Raw genomic sequence first — 17435 nt, forward strand, 5'->3', positions numbered from 1 at the left:
GAACCGGAGCAGACCTGGCCTGAGGGGGGAATAGTTCCCATTCCAGGCTCTCTGGTGACCCCCTCCATGTACCTTGGGCCAGCACATAAGAGCATCTAGGGGACTGTGATGAGTGACCACAGGGGAGGGAGGCATTAAAGGCTAAACAGGGTTGGGGGTTGAGGTGGGGCTGGGTGGGGGTCTATCTACTCCTTATACCTGCTGGGGTGGGCAGAGAAGGTGATTGTATCTACATCAACACACCATTAAAGCAATTACGATCCTGGACTAAACAGCAGCGCCTGGCCAGCCGCATTCTAATGGCGGCAGCGGCTCCCAGGAGACTGGGGACGGGGGAACCTGATACCTCACACACTGGAGGGACTGAGCTGGACACCACTTAAAGACCCCCTGCTCAACAACTTAAAAGACAGTGACCTGACACACCTGCTATCTGCAACCTGCAATCTGAGAATCTGTCACCGCTCACTTGCTCGGCATTAAGTTTTCCTTAAGGATTTGGTTGGTAACACAAAAAGCACAACCAGTGACAAAGGAAAAAGGGAGCCACAGCTAAGAACTGAAACATGACAACATCTACTAACAATTCTCAAACTAAAGCATGTATTTCATACAGACTAAACTTTCTGACAAACAACTCAGTTGTTGTTTTGGGCAAACAAATTGTTACATATAAGGTAAGCCTAAAAGGGCCAACTCTTCTGCTTGAAATTGTAACATTGCAGTTAGATTTAATTTAATGTGAACCATACAGTTTACAAAGTCAAGAAAATTCCATTTTGTGAAATAAAAAACAAAAATGACAACAAAAAACAACTTAAGTATAAACTTTTCATATCCAATTCACTTTTAGGTGTTTTCCATCAAGTTCTGCAAACAGAGACCCATCAATCATGATGCTTACACTTTCAAAGTGAAAAATGGGAATAGGACATCAGATTTTTTTTTCCAAACTCAGAAATTTGAATGGAGATTGATGCATTAAAAATGGCCACTTTTGATTTGTGTTGATTGAGAAAGAACAGAAGAACATTTCATGTAAATGTCAGACACCTGGTTCACAAAGACAAATGAAAACGACTGATCCCACGAGTATCGTTTTATCTAAACTGCAAATTTAATAGAACACGTCATAGTATGAGAATAGTTATTAATCATTTAAATAACATACATGATGCTTTTTTCTGTTTTCTTTTCCATTCTCTATAGAATTTTCCATGAAAGGTTCCTCACAGATAACAGAAATTTATCACTGCAGAAAATCAAATCCCACCAAAACTTTTTGGAAGTCAGATTCTTTTTTACCACATAAAGCACTACATCAACAACAACCACCAGACTACAAGTAAATCCCATCAACTGACTATTTCATTGTCTAGTCAGAAAGCAGCCATTTTACAAGAAGGACGTCAAAAATTCTCCAGGTGTTTACATTCCCCAGCTCTCTGGAGTCTCACACACACACAGATGTGCACGCAAACACACACACGGTCAAATGCAAAACGTTCGTCAAACCATATTCTTACTTTTATTAAAAGAGGCTATTTGTATTTTCAGTTTATCCATATATTTTCTTTTACTTAATCAGCATGTAATCCCTCGGCTACACCAAAAAGTTTCTTGCATCAGGAATCAAATTAAAAACATGATTCCATGATTCATTTAGAATACTGACAGAAAACTTTAATTCCAAAGTACAAGGCCTTTTTCTCCTGCGTGATATGTCATTCAGCCCAACGAGTTCTGGGAGCCAACTAAAGGAATGGGAGCAATGGCTGATGTCCCATTACAGCTCTTCCACTGGTCTTACCTCGCTGTAAGATGTTGTGGTCCCCGTCTCCAGGTACAACATGTTGGCGCTGAGATTGAGCAGAGCTGCTGCTGTTTGCTCCACTGGCTCCAGGATTCCACAAATCTCTTTTCCTCACTCTAAAGGAGTGATGTGGACTACAGATGCAAAGTGGACAGGCAGAAGCTTCTATAGGAATCTATGGGAAGGTCATATATACCTGGAAGAGAGGGGAGGGTCTAAGGAGCTACCTGTCCAATACCTGAGTCCACACCCATCTCCAGGAGAACTCTTCCCTTGAAGCTCTGCAGAGTGTCTCACAGGTAAAAGTTGAATAGCAAACTACTTTATCAACTAAAATTATAAATGCCTCCATCATATGCTTGCATTTTAGTGTTTTTTATTTTATTCATTTTTCTTACATTTCCTAAGAGTGCACAATATGTAATATAATATGTACAATAAAGGTAAAGTAACTGAAAATAGAGAAAATTGAAATTTAAAACTTAACATTTACATTTTTATTCAATAGCCCTGCCCTTAGATAATTTCTATCTGCAAGATGTAATTTAAATTAAGTCATTCAGGACATTTAATGCATCCACATGGGTGGATGACATCAAAACCATCTTCCAAATTAACAAATTCTATCAATGACTAAGAAACATTAACAAAATATGACAATTAATATTGAGAAAAATCATTAGACCAGTGAGAACTATGAGAATTAAAGTGAGAACTGTAGTATGGGCTTAGGAGAGTACCAGTTATACCTGCAGAAGCTAGTTAGCACAAGAATGGCTCCACTCTGCATCTGTTAACTAATCTTAATGCAGAGCCCCCCAGAAACACAATGCGACTCCTGTAGATTGCTTGTACCTATCAGAGATGACTGATGTAGATCTGTTTTGGAAACATGCATTGTGTCTCTGATACTGTAATAGTGCTAGCACTGACCACCTTGCTCTTTGCATATGCAACAGCTGCAATAAAACCCTGATAAAGCCCTGATAAATTAAACAACTATTTGCCTTCATTGATTTGCATTTTTTATTTCACCAGGCAAAATCGTTGCATTTATGCACAATGGAGTTTGTGTTGAAAAGCTCTAATTTACAGCTACTGATAATGAATTGGAAAAAAATACATATTTTTGTCAGTGCATGCTATACTGACATGTTTTTGAACCAAAACTTCAAATGGTTGGTGCTGTTAAGTCTCAACCTCAAAGAACAATTTGCTAAATACGTTTTTTTTTAAAAACATCTGGAGGTGTGTACATTAATCATTTGAAAGTGAAAGTAGATCGATTTTCTGTAATCATCTAAGAGGCATATGGACTGGAGTAATGCTGCAGATGTAAACATAGGTGTATAGTCCTAGCTGCACTGCTTGATGACAGGGGAGGTCAGTGGTCAGCAAGGCGCAAATCATTTCTATTACTGCAGAGCCACAGGGCCTAAACTCTTGCCCTGTGGTCAGAATGATTTGAAAGCTGTCTGAAAACTTAAGCACAACTATGAACTGAAGCCAGTGTCTCCAATCTCCAGCCACACCCTGCTCAGGCCCCCGGGGCCATGGGCCTACAGGTCAACCTGTTACAAAAGGCAAATCAACACTTTAAAGAGCTCAATCCAAAGCCCCCCACCCCCAACGTAACCAGGCGTCAGTGAAGGCCTTGCCAAATCTTTTGAGGGTGATAATTAGTTTAGCTAAACAAACTTCTAATTATGTTAAAACAACGTTGGCATCTGAAAAGAAGTTAGAGTACTCAGTGTTGGGGTGAGGCTGTACTAAAATAAAGAATCATAGCTGTAATCAAGCAGGACAGGACAGATACACATTAATATATCGGCTATATACACTTAGTTGTCAGTTTATTAGGTACAGAGCTATCTTAAAATGATGCAGTCTAATCCAACAGTCCTTCAATAGATCTTCCCTTCATAGAGGTTAAAATGTTTTTGTCTGTGTTGAAACTGTTTTAGAAAGGTATTGATTCAACTCTATGATCATTTTGGAGGCTGTAGTTTGTGATGCCGTTTAACTGTATTGCATTATATTGCATTATATATATGTTGCACTATATTGCAGAGAGGTGTTTCTTTTATTTAGCCTACCCTCACTGATAAAAATGGGTTGGACAAAATAATAGAAACACCTGTCCGCACAAAACAGCACAAAACAAAAAACCGCAGCCTCCAAAATGACCATAAAGTTGAAACACCTTTCTCTCGTAGTTACAACACAAACTGTGAAGGTAGGATTTATTGCATGACTGCTGTATTAGACTGCATTATTTTTATTTAGATGTACCTAAAGAACTGACAACTAAGTGTAATGCAACTGAGATTTAGGCTGCGACAAACAGCAGTGGGATTGTACATCAACACCTATCTTACACTACACTTTAAAAATACATGTTTTTCTTATGTGATTAAACAGAGATGAGAATAAAGAACCAATATTGAAACCAATCCTAATTTGACACTTATTTATGGCACAAAACTTATTTGCAGGCTTTTGGTTGTGGATTATCATTTAAGATACCAAAAACAAATTCACTTGTAACATACTGTCTAGCCATCCTGACCCATATACTCAGAGAGTGTAGGCAGATCTCTATTAACTGCATCACCTCAAATGCTACAGTGCTGAGAAGAGAGTCGCACCAGGTAACAGCTAAAGAACTGCAGATCCAGGGGCTCAGACAAAAGGATTTACTGAAGTTTTTCCCTTTAAAGAGTCTGTTCCTTAAGTCAGCTAGATTAGTTTAGTATCAAGTGTCAGGCTGCAGTGGCTGGGGAGGCACATACACCTGCCCTGAAAACAGTGTGAGCTCCCATCCACACTGACAGACGCAAGCAGTCAAGAGAGAGACAGAGAGCATCACTTGGGTGGCAAATCCTAAGACCTCCACAATCAACTGCCACCAAATCCTGAAATACTCTTCTTTAAAAGAAACAAACCTAAGAAGCCTTTGGTCAACCTAATTTACCCACTGGGCAATTTGATTTGAGAACTACTAGAATCTTTTTAAAGGGGAAAGATAAAGCCATTTGCAGGCGTACAAGAGGAACTGACATTTATTGACAACAATTTTACTACTATTTAGTATATAGTAGGTCAAGCCCTATTACTACCTAAATGGCTGCAGAGTTACAATTCTGTATGTTATTTTTAAAACAGCTGATTTTTAAAAAAATAACAGATTTATTTAACAAAGTGCCACAGTACCTTACTACAACATCCACTAGTTTTCCATTTTAGCCTGCAATCAGTACTGTGATACAACCTTGTAACTATATTCACAGAGGAGGAAGAATATAATAAATATGGCATCCTCAAACAAAATTGGAGTGAATATCAATTTAATAACAATATTAATAAACCAGTACTCCTATTTTCACACAAGCACTATTTTTAAATCAATTTATTTAGTCAATGACTAGTAGCCACAGGAACTTTTCTAGGAACTGAGAAACTTAGCCTGTATTTCAACTGCATAAACCAAGTTCTACTTTTGGTTTTTGTGTCATAACTTCTGCTTTCAAAAAGTCACACAGTGTTACTTTCTAATAACCAAAGAAGTCCAAGATTCATAGAGCATGTGTACCGTCTTCCATCAGACTGCACTGATTGTTGCTGGTGTCAACATTAGAACTAGTGATGGGAAGTTTGTTTAAAATTGTTGATGTTTCCCCATCAGTCTAAAAAAGACTCCTATACAGATGTAAGAAAACAGAGACATTTTTGTTTTACTATATTTACATACTTTGCTTTACTTTGGTAAAAAAAAAAAAAAAAAATCAAGATCACCACTACTCTGGAAACAGGTGTCTTGCCTCTCCGGTGTTTCCAGTCTCTGCATGTTTTCCAACCTCACAGTCACAATACAGTAAATTCAAAAATTTACTCTGTGTCCATGTCTCATTGCGCACAAAACTACATCTCGAACAAAGCTATCTATTTTTTATGTGTTATTTGTCTAATTTGCCTAATCGCCATGGTTCTTCAGTTGGAGTGAAAATGCAAACACTAAAGCATAAAGCATACCTAAGCGTTGTCTAATTTAGTATCCGCGTTTAGTTCCTTTGATTACTCGGTTCCTTTAATTATTTGGTCAAAAGGCCCAGAGACAAATTAACAAGAATAAATATTTTAACTAAAGCATGTCTCACCATGACATATTGTTTTAAAATTTTAACATAATTTATGATATTGAAGAAAACTATTTATCTCTGACATAACTGTTTAAATTATGTTCTGTGATGCCGCTCATTTCACAGCAAAAAGTTTTTTTGATTTTCTATTTTACAACAAAACTAAGTTTCTTCTCTCTCGCTTTTTTCAAGTGAATCCACTCAAGTCTATCTTAAAGTTTACCTCCAGACAAGTTTTAAACTATGTGAAATACTCTGCTATGACCGAGAAATTCTACATCAGGCCTACGCTCCTCTCACCATTGCTGCTTGCGCCAGGTTGACCGATGAAAGAGCAGAGCGTATCAAAATAATTAGTTTAGGAAACATCAGAGATATTCAGCTACAAATGTTTGAGCCTCAATCAGACCCGGACTCAGACAAAGAGTGTGTTGTGCACCAAAATCGGTGACTACCAGATGTATCAGAATGATAAGCATATTTAGGATCTTTTATGTGTTAATGTTATTTGTTAGCTTGTAACTGACAGTGGCTGACACAGTGTTGGTGGCTGTGCTAATGCCAACTATCACTCACTCTCCCTAAGCTTTTGACGTATGAATCTCTGCCTGCCTGAATCAGTTTTTTTGAGACTGTCAATGGTTCAATGCAGTTTCAAGGTGGAAATCCTAAAAAACACCATATGGACATGTTAACAAGGTTTAAAACTTTGCAATGGATTTAATTGTCACAGTCCTGCTAAATGTTGGAAAATTCTGGATTAAAATCAGATATTTAAAAAACTTGTAGTCGTTGAAGGGATTAATACTTAAGGATTTATTCATGCACTCTCTCTCAAAGGGTGTGACCCACACTTTTTCCAGCTGCACCTAGCATGACATCATACTGTGGTAAAAGTAGAGTTAAGCCTTGTTTAAGAAGATGTAAGAAAACAAATGCAAGAAATATGGGTAATACAGGCTCTAGCATCCCCACGTTGTCAGTCAGACCTGGTCTCATACTGACTCACAGACTCAACAGTAATTGGACCATGAACAGCACTCATTCCTTGCTACTATGCCTTAAAAACACTTCTTGCTGTGCTGGAGGCAAACTGGTGGAGCACTCAAAAATAAAAAAAGAGCTACTGATGGTTGGGTATTTAATGGATTAAATACAGCAAGAGCCTGATTGAGCCTTTGAATAATACAATTTAAACTTAATGCTCTCCTTCCTGTTACTCTGTCTGTGTATAAATAAAAATAAATAAAGGGCAAAATGGAGTTAGTGTTAAAAACAGTTTTTAGTTAAGGTGGGTGTAATGATTCAAACCTGCTTTGAAATTGACAAAGACGAAACATCGGACTCACGACTCCGTCATTATAACAGAAATGATTGCACCACATTTGACAGATTCTTTTCAGATGACAGCATTAAGGTTAGATTTGAACTCTTGTTAAACTAATGAAACAGTGAAGAAACTGCTCAGCTGCTCACACACTGAACTAGAAGGTAACAGCCATCAGAAATAAGACAAAAGAGAAGCGATGAAAAAGTAAGAATCCAAACACAAGCATGTAATTAGATCTCAGAGAAGCCATGTGTCGATTGAGCTACTCTGCTGTAAAGTTGCTTAACCTCTGTCTGAGAATGACCTCTGTCCCTCTGCTCAACACTGCTTCTTCCACGCACAGCTGATCAGAGCTTTATCTGGGTGTAAAATCAGCTGTTTGGGGTAGGATATAGCGTTTCTCCTGCCACTAAATCTGTTACATTCCTCCATGTTATTCTACCCTCTGCTTGTCCTCCCCCCACTGCCACCCCCTCACCTTTACATTGAGAAGACATATACTGATAGATGAGAGCTGGGACCTCTGCAAGAGAAGCAGGTGCTGCGTTAAATTGTTGCCCTGCAGCTACAGAAAAAAATCCAGAAGAAAAAGGAATTTCAGATTAAACATAAACCCTTCACAATACAAATAAGTCCCCCAGGGCACTAAACAGTGAGCTGCATTCTAATGACTCATGAAAGAGGCACACCTCCACATGGGTGGAATGGGGGGGGTGGGGGGGGGGGTGGGGGGGGGGGGGGGGGGGGGGGTGAAGGTGGGTTTGCTCACCATGGCTTTTCATCAAAACACAAGACACTTGACTTGGTAATAACGACTGGGGCTTGGTGATTGGCAAGACGCCATGGCAGCAAACTCTCAGCCCCCACACGGATGCTGCCTGAGTTGCTGGCGTGCCAATCACCGCACCACGCCCCTCTTTGGTGAAGAGGAAAGTGGGCGGTGTGGGTGGGGTCATTAATCACCAGTTCAAGAGAGCACAGGCCCCCTTGGGGGATGCGCAGGGTAACATTACTCAGCTCCTTGAACAAAATTTTTTATTTGCTATTTTTTCCATGCTGGCTGGACAACAGCATTCCTACACTGGGAGGGGAACATGCCCATCATCTCTCGGTAGCAGAGCTGACAAAGATATGATCCTTACTGCAGGTCAAACCGAATGGAGTTCATGCAGTGCACTGGTTTATAAACATCTGATACCATAATGTTTCACAGTGCTTTATTTGACTGCGCATTAAACATCTGTTGAAAGTCTGGTCTGTGTTGTCACAAGAAGCAAGCTCACAACCAATGCTTTGACTCTATTTGGTAACAAAAAGTCAAAAACACAGGAAACTCAAATTTCATCACTTAAAACACATCATCAGGCATGTGTTAGTCTAAATGTACATTCTACCCTCAACAGACTTTGAGAAATCCCTGTCTCAGAGAGGCCACCCAGGTCCAGCACAACTCAGGATGAGATGAGATAATATCATCACCTTAGAGACAACATCTCAGACAAAGACAAACTGGCTTTATTCACTGGCTGTTGAACTGCTCCGTACCATTTTTCACAACCGTCACAGGGAAATTCCACTTGAAATATGAAATAGAAAGTAGTTTGCACATTTTTAATTGTACAACTTATGGAATTTACCACTGGAAGTCCCATCAACTCAGAATGAAAGCAATCTAAGGCAGTACATTTATTAATAAGCAACAGTTAAGTGCACAAACTAACAAATCATATACATTTGATATATATGTTGTTATGAGATCATATTTTTTGTGAATCATTAAAGCAAAATTGAAGTATTCTGTATGACTTCATGGCATCATTTGTATGTTTTAAAATGAAAAGAAACTACATGGTCTCACAAAAAAAAAACTGGTTTGGAAAAAAAGAAATAATAGTAAAACATCCATATTATTTCTGTGAGACTCAGCACTAAATGAGGCGGAATTCTGTGCTGCCAGTGCCAGAAAGGCATTGCTTGAACTTTATTATTCCATAAACAAAATAGACACTGCATACTTTACATTTAGAAATTAGCAGTCAGTGCCATTGTCATGGCACCGACTGCTAACCAGTCAGTGCAGTCAGTGCCATTGTCATGGCACTGACTGCTAACCGTAACCCTAGCACACTGCAGGATGAACCGAAGAAGGAGTCATAAAATGATGGGTCATGTAATTTTGAACATTGTTAATTTAACATGTTTTGTATCTGTGGTGGGTCTGAAGCAGTGTGAACTACTAATGAAAAACAAATAAAGTGTAAAGCAGGTGTTCTGCTTGAACAGAAAACCTACATACTTACAGAAAGTGTCTCATCTGGCTCATGCATGGTTATGCAGTCCATACTGATCTGAATGGTGTTTCCTGCAGACCCATCCGTTGGACTGTCTGTGAAGTTCAGCTCAATGGGCTGGACTGAATGAATGGCAGATCTGAAACACAACGCAGATGATAACACTGAAGCACACTACAGTCTGCATGTGTTTTTGCATTCACTGCAGAATGTTTGTTTTTGTGTGCTATTCACTTACTGGTCCAGCATGTCAAACAGTTGGTTGAATACATCTTGGCTGAAGAAGTCAGTTGTCTGAGCTGACTGATTCTGGGACATGGTGGTGAGGAATGAGCTGTCTCTCCAGGACAAACGGGATGGAGGGTCCCTGAGTCTGCAAGGAGAGGGAATCAACCATGATCATTTTACATTTATTTTACTGCTCATATTCCAAACAAGCAATACTTAAGTTTGGCATTTTTGAAAAAGGCACCATTATTTTAAACAGCAGTTTTAAAAATTGCAGTGTCAGCAAACATTTAACATAAATGTTGATGTGCAGGGCTGAGATTTGGCCACCCAGCCAGCAGAGGAAAAGAGGAGGAGGAGGAGTCCTGCTTGCAGCCATTCGTGAAGAGCAGTTCTATTGTCAAGAAGTCACCCTGCATAATACAGAATATTTGTACTACACATAATGGTGATTATGCACCATTCAGACAGAGGCACTTTGACCTGCTCCCCTGAAACATTACACCTGCTTCTGAGCTCAGCGTGCCATTGTTCCTGCTGAAGTGGCGCACGCTGCAGTCTGAGACAGGCGGAATTCCCCCCACAGTCTATATGATAGCACTGCTGCAACTTCTGGTATGTGTACAGCTGGACGAGGATGGGGGAAGGGGGGAGAAGTTGGGGGGGCCATAATCTGAAGCTGGCACTATTTTAGGTTTTGGAATTCCCCAACACTGCGTGATGAATGATATTAATACCTGACTTACAAACACAAGCATATCTAATGAAGTGAATAATTTAACTTATGCAGGAGTAACACATGAGGGAATAAGTTTAGAAAAAAGATGAGTTGAGTTTGCAATGCCTAAGGAGCATTGGAGATTCAGCCTGGGCCAAATTAAAGTGTAATTTAGAAGCTTTTGTAATATTAGCCCTTGTTGAAGCTGTGAATGTGCAAGAGAAGAAATGTACAGCTTCTGGGAATAACGGACACTCCTTCTCTTGGGCTGTAAAACTGGACATGTACATGATTTTTAACTATATCATATGTAACTTATTGATTAAATATAACTAAATATGTGGTATTTGTGATGAGTGAGTAAACTATACAATATTTTGACAGGCTAAATACTCAAATAAACCCATAAACCTGTTTCTGTTAAGTCACGTTAGGAAACAATTTGTCAAATTAACTAACATTAGTCAAAGATAGAAAACAGCAGGCAAGCTCTGGTTAAGGCAGTAAATATTTTCACAGAATTACCCAATTAAGTGGAAGAAAGTGTAACAGCCAACTGAGTCATTTTTTAACCATTATGAAAAACAAATCCAGCCGCGTTTACATTGTGACTGGGAGTGGATTACCGAGCTAGTCTGCTAACTCTGGCCTGTTCCACCAGAGCTCGGCTAATTTCATTACCATGCTAATTGCAAAACTATTGGTAATTTTAGCTCCGTTCCTTTCAACTGGGCTCGCTAAAATCTTAGATACATTTCTGCCTTGACTTGACCTCTATCCTGCATAATTATCTGTGCCTGCTGGAGTTTATTTACACTTAAAATCATCTCAAGAGCTGTAAAAACTAACACGTTACCTTCACTGTTGAGAGTGTAGCTAATTAACTCCGTCTGATTTTGTTCCGTTGCTCCCTCTAAGCGCTTGTTAATCGTCATGGCAACCACAGTCTCGCTTTATATTGTTGTACTTGTAAACCCATATTTATCTTTTTATTTAAATTTATTTAAACCATATTTGTTCTAAAATATGGATTGTCTGTCATAAATTGCTGTTTATAGCATCTTATCGGATTATTTTAATTCACTATTGTGAGTTTTTCAAATATCAGATGACATGGAGAATTGCAGTAAAAGATATCTACAGTATGAATCAAGAGGCTTCCTGGAGTTTAGCAGCTGATAAGATTATTATAAGTTTAGAATAATAGATGGCAGTCACTGGAAAAAACAACACACGGTGTATGAACTACAACAACAGATAGGTAGATTGCTGGTAGAACAGGTGTGGTGTCATCTGTGTTCATGGAGGTGGAAGGGTTTAGGCGTGGTTCTTCCAGCTCTAACTTGGTTAAACTCCATTTGATTTTCGCTTGAATTTTCCTTTAAAACAGGCTTATAGGCAGAACTCGTTCAACTGTCATCGCATTCATTCTGAAAGGCTTTTGAACTCCTAGCATTGTCTGTTGCCAGATTAATTACAAAAGTTGTACACCAGGTTCAACATGTACAGTAGTCCAAGCCTATAAATACATTTAAGTATTATAATAGTAAAACTGTAGCATACACCTACTGATGTCCTGCAACAAAGCAAACATTTTCATTGTCCTGTGAGCTCTTGAAATATTGGATAAATGCATTGTCATGAATCCAAGAGTGTGACACTTCCACAATAAGACAAGTATGTCCACTTTCACCTAAATCTGCATTTTTATAGATATATATATGTGAATATTGTAATCATTGAGATTTCAGTAGCTTAGCAACAGTAAAAAACAAGATGGAAAATCTGACCTACATATAATAGAAAAGCATGAATTCATAAATGTAAGGCGATTCAGATAGATGGGTTTATCCTTGCTCTGGCTGTTGTTTGTCTGCTTTTGGGTGTCTGGTTACTCAGAGAGTTTTTCAGTTAGCCTGAGGCGAAGGCTGTTCAGCATCCACTTAAAGACACTGCAGCGCCTCCAGACGAGACTGGGGCAGAGGTCAGCACTAAACAGGGATGGCCATTGTCTCTTGGCAGGCTGGGCACACCGACCGATGAAAATGCAATCAAAACAAACAGCCCAGCCGATCGGGGCCCTTCTCCAGTGTCTTTATTAATCACTTGTTCAAAGGCCTAAGACCTTCTCCCCCACATCTGTCAGCCCCGGCTGGAAGAGGGACATGACTCCAAAACAATAGAAAGCACCAAAGTTTCTCCTCCTCTTATCCCCTTACTTTTATAGAAGAGAAACAGTCTGAACTTAGATCCTCTGGGGCAAAAGGAACAAATTCCTGTCAGGTTTGGAATGCAAAGAAAACTAGAGAGGAGGATAGAATAAGTGGACCAAAAAAGATACTTTGATATTTGAAAGCTGAATAAAATCTAAAGAGCAACACCACAGAAAATTAATGCTACCAATACTTTGCTTGCTCAAAGATAGATTAACGCATCACTGGTACCAAGTTTTATTTGAAAATATCATATAATAAAGTTTAAACCTGTATTATCAAGTTCTAATAAATTCATTACCACAGAGGCCGAACTTTCTGTTTGACCAAAACACAAAACTTGAAGCACGCTAATGACTTTATCACACACAACAGTCAAACACAACTACAGTACACTGTGACGTTCAGTTCAAAATGCACAAAAGAACACAGTATATAATGACTCTGCACACAGAAAGTAAATTATACTTAAATGTCCTAATGTACACACAGAAAAACAAACTATACAGCGCCTATGTTTTTTTTATGTATTAACCTGTGAAACTTAAACATACTACTCCTTACCAAGTGGAGACCAGATGGATAGACATAGCGCACTACAGTTTGTTGCAGTATTACAACCAAAAATGTATTGATCGCCTCAAGACTATACGAAACTCTGCTCAAACCACAATCAAGAAACATTATCACATCTCTCCTGCTTTAGCCTCTTCACACTGGCTCCCAGTTTGCTTTAGAATATATATTTTAAGATTTTATTGATTACTTTTAGAGCTCTCCATGGCCTCTCTCCCTGCTCCCTGCACCTTGAGATCCTTAGATTAATGTCTTTTGTCTGTCTCAGAGACCTGGCTGAAAACTCAAGGGGACAGAGTGTTTGCAGTGTCTGGAACAATCTGCCTGAGGAAATCAGGTTGGCTGAATCTGTGACCTCCTTTAAGTGTCTTCTTAAAAAATACTTTTATTGGAGCACTTTTCCTGGTTTGACTTTCCCTTGGGTTGTTTTATTCCTCTTAAAATTACTCTGTATTGATTTTTATACACCTAATTGTTTTACTTGTTTTACTTGTTTTATCTGTTTTTTTTACTCTTTGAAACCTATTGTTTTTATTTTATTGCTGCTTTTGTCAAGCACTTTGTAATGTAGATTTTGAAAAGTGCTCTATAGATAAAGATTATTGTCATTATTATATTATTACAGTCATATTAACCAGCTATCAATACACTACAGGACAGAAGCTAACCCTCTAAATGTCAGGACAAAACATTTTTTTTATTGTATTGATTACAGTGACCATGATTTGAGAGGATTGAGATAACATGGATGTCAGCATTGCAGGTGTCTGATCACTCTTGAAGTCAGTAATGATTAATAAGACTTGTAGCGATGATGGAGCAGATGCAGAAGTGGGAATTCAACATTTATGTCAGTGTGTCCAGTGAATTTAACACTGTTTATAGATAGATAGATGACTTTTTTGTTTTCTTTACCTGTGCTGTAAAACAATTTAGAGTGAATTAAATTTGTAATCTCAGATGCCAAAGAAGCACCATAATGTTTTGACATCATGTTATCACAATAACACTGGGAGACCTGGGAGAAGACATTCATGGGCCAAGATCTACAAGATAAACTAAACAAAATGCATCTGATTAAATGGTTTAGTTCTGTCATCTGTCATCCTGGATTAGAAGCATCTGCAAAACATCCGACATCTAATTCACAGCATGTGTTTCCGTTAAAATGACCAAATTACCTCTACAGTAAGGATCAGTAGAAGACCCTCAGATGTCATGTAATCTGTCTGCCACTTCAGCTCTGATGGCCCTTTACACATGCATTGTTGCCATAAGTATGCCACACTTATAAATATATCAGGACAGAGCAGCAGCTGAGGATCCAGGCAGACACAACTGTTCTCAGGTCACTTTGGACCTCCAGACAGTATCAGTCTGAATGGCAGAGCAGGTCAAACAAAGAGCAGGGAGATTCCCAACCACTTCAACAAGTCATTAAAAATGATGAATCTGTGTTCAGGGCTCTATTTGTAAAGGGCCATAATAAAAGATTATACCTAAATACACAATCCATGTGAACCATGGGTCAAATCCATGCAATATATGTTAGTTGAACTGCTTCAGAGTTTAATATCATTTTTTAAAAATGATATCCGTTAAAAAGTCACAAGGCCTCAGATTTTAATGTCAAATAAAACTATCAGTGGAAGTAATCAGTTTACACAATATGTATGTACTTACCGATGAAAGGGAAACTCGGGGTAATACTGCACAGCTGTGTAAGGCGAATTCATGGTGTCATGCCAAACTTCACTTTGCTGAAATCTTCAAAATGCTCAGCTTGTTATAAAGACATATGTATTAATGGCTACACATGAGCTACAATAATATATACAATTAATGAAAACAAAAACAAAACAAAAAATAAATATAATAAATAAATAAACAAACAGGCCTGGATTAAAGTGCCGGAGGGTACAGTGCAGAGTGGAGAAAGTTTGAGAGATGTTTTGAATTTAGGTATTTTTTCTTAGGCTACCCTACAAATAGGCGGAGCCTGTGCCAGCTCTCTGACCAATCCCCAGCTACAGTTGTACAAGATATCGCTCACTCGCAGTTGCTAGGATATAGATATCAAGCAACTACATTTGACCCTGCACCCCCACTAACACACACACACACACACACACACACACACACACTCAGAGCTAGCCACTGTCCTGAAAAGCTCACCCCTACCCTACTGCATGTGTTTCTCAGGCCACTTCTGATATTTCCACCCAGATTCCCAAGTGGTTTTATGGGTATGAAGACATGTGTGTTGCGTCATTCTTCTCACTAAGGCCCAGGAGGCTTCAAGCACGCCGAATATTGTTATAATACATTCTGAATGGCAGTGACTGTTGGTTCTGTGCCGATTCAGCAAAAGCACAAGGATTCAGCCAGTGAAACGACAAAAATCACCAGAATATTTGAATTTAAGGAAGTGAAACACACTCAGATGTCAGATGTCTAGTAAGATTTTAGTGGTTGGTAACGGATGAAAAGAAGAAAATTACCCTCCTATATCCTCTATATTGTTGGCCTGAGCAGACAGGGACCAGACAAAAATATTGCGGTTTGAAAATCTTTTACAGTAGCCGACATAAACTCCTGTTTAAGCACACATCCTTGCAAATACTTCCAATTCAATATCAGACTCTCTCTCTCACCCAAGTAGTATGACACTGTAAACCTAGAGGTCTTGTGTGGTTTTCAGAGATGAACGGCAGATGAATCAGCATGCTAAAATAAAAGGTAGGGTCACAGCGGGGGGAATGATAATAAATAGATGTGGTGTATCCAGGGAACACAAACCTTTAAGCTGCTCTCTTGTACTTTTAATAAAGACATACACCCTCTCTCTCTCCCCTCTGGCTGCCTGCTGTGCACCTTCATGGGGCAGTACTGATCCAGCAGACATGCATACAGTGTGCCAACTTGGTGACGCGACACTGTGGTTACACAGCTGTTATTTTAAAGATATCCTTTACAGAAATACTATTATTTGCTGTCAAACAGGATTTCATATCAGAAATGTCACACTAAGCTAATTAGATCGTAAACAAGCTTGTTATCAGATCCAGGTTTCCTTGATATTTTTAAAGATTATAAAGTAAATACAACTCTGGAGATCCTAATTGTGAGGTGAGCCTGTGTGAATTCATATTTATTTTATTTATTAGTTATACTGATATGTTAATAAACTAAACAAGAGCAAGAGTCTACAGCCATGCTAGCAGCCTTGTGAGGCTCTACTTGTGCACAGTTTTGCGTTGAGCTAATGTTTAAACATTAAACCTGCGACTGATTGTAACTGGGTTATTTTGACCAGCAGAAACAAGATGTGAACATAGCATCGACATATCATCACCTTTCAAGTTAGCAAACTTGTTGCTTATTTACACATCCAGCAGATATGGAGCACATGGACTCCTGTTAGTAGCCACATCAATAATCACTGTCTTTTAGCTCTGCTTTTGGTCTCCTGAATGGAAAAAAGCTGCAAAATACTTCGCTATGATCACGACAGCGTCGCTAACTGTGTCTTTCTGCTGTTTGGATCTGAACAGGCAGTGTACAGCTGTCTGCTGTGGTTGAAAACAAACCTTTGAGAGCAGCGAGATTGAACCAAAACAGTACAGTTGAGGGCCAGACAGCTAAACAATGAGTGGAAACTCACTATAAAGCTCTGTAAAACCGAAGTGAGTGGCAGGGTCAGATGATAATTCTCTGTAGGTTCCTTGCGAGGAGTGAACTTTTTCACATTGTACTTAGATTTTTATGGCAAAAATAACACCAGAGAGCTATGCTCACAATGCTAATGCTACCATGCAATGTTTAGCAGGTATAATGTTCAGTATGGCCATTATCTCTTCTTAGTGTTAGCATACTTTAGCTCAGCTGATGTAAGGAATGGCAATATTTTGCAAGCACATGGATGAACCAACGTATTGGACAAATGAAAATCTGACCTGATGACAGCGCTAGATGAAAATAACTGAAGTTGCATCATCTCAAGTTTCATGGGAATCCATTCAATAGTTGTTGAGATATTTACAAAAAAACAAAAATGTCAACCTCACAAGGTTGCCCGACCAACCAACCAACACTGCCACCCCTGAAGCCATTTGTGGCCTCATTTG

At 38.9% G+C, this 17435-nt stretch overlaps 1 protein-coding gene across 11 annotated transcripts in view; it reads right to left on the reverse strand.

Annotated features, from left to right (window-relative positions):
* The window catches only part of tp63 (tumor protein p63), a 33461-nt gene extending 18301 nt beyond the window's left edge, over nucleotides 1–15160 (reverse strand). For 3 of the 11 annotated variants that reach the window (XM_071487144.1, XM_071487141.1, XM_071487140.1), the window contains exon 1: nucleotides 1811–1998. In XM_071487144.1, the coding sequence (XP_071343245.1) occupies nucleotides 1811–1852 (42 nt within the window). In that variant the 5' untranslated portion in view covers nucleotides 1853–1998. Of the gene's footprint in view, nucleotides 1–1810; nucleotides 1999–9582; nucleotides 9738–9811; nucleotides 9947–11375; nucleotides 11498–14991 lie in introns of those variants that run through there. The other 8 variants (XM_071487136.1, XM_071487137.1, XM_071487139.1 and 5 more) reach the window with 8 other exon arrangements.
* Between the last annotated feature and the right edge of the window lie 2275 nt (nucleotides 15161–17435).

Source organism: Trachinotus anak, unplaced genomic scaffold (genome assembly GCF_046630095.1).
Source record: "Trachinotus anak isolate AG129_WGS33_773 ecotype Australia unplaced genomic scaffold, CSIRO_AGI_Tana_v1 ptg000010l, whole genome shotgun sequence".
Taxonomy (NCBI): Eukaryota; Metazoa; Chordata; class Actinopteri; order Carangiformes; family Carangidae; genus Trachinotus; species Trachinotus anak.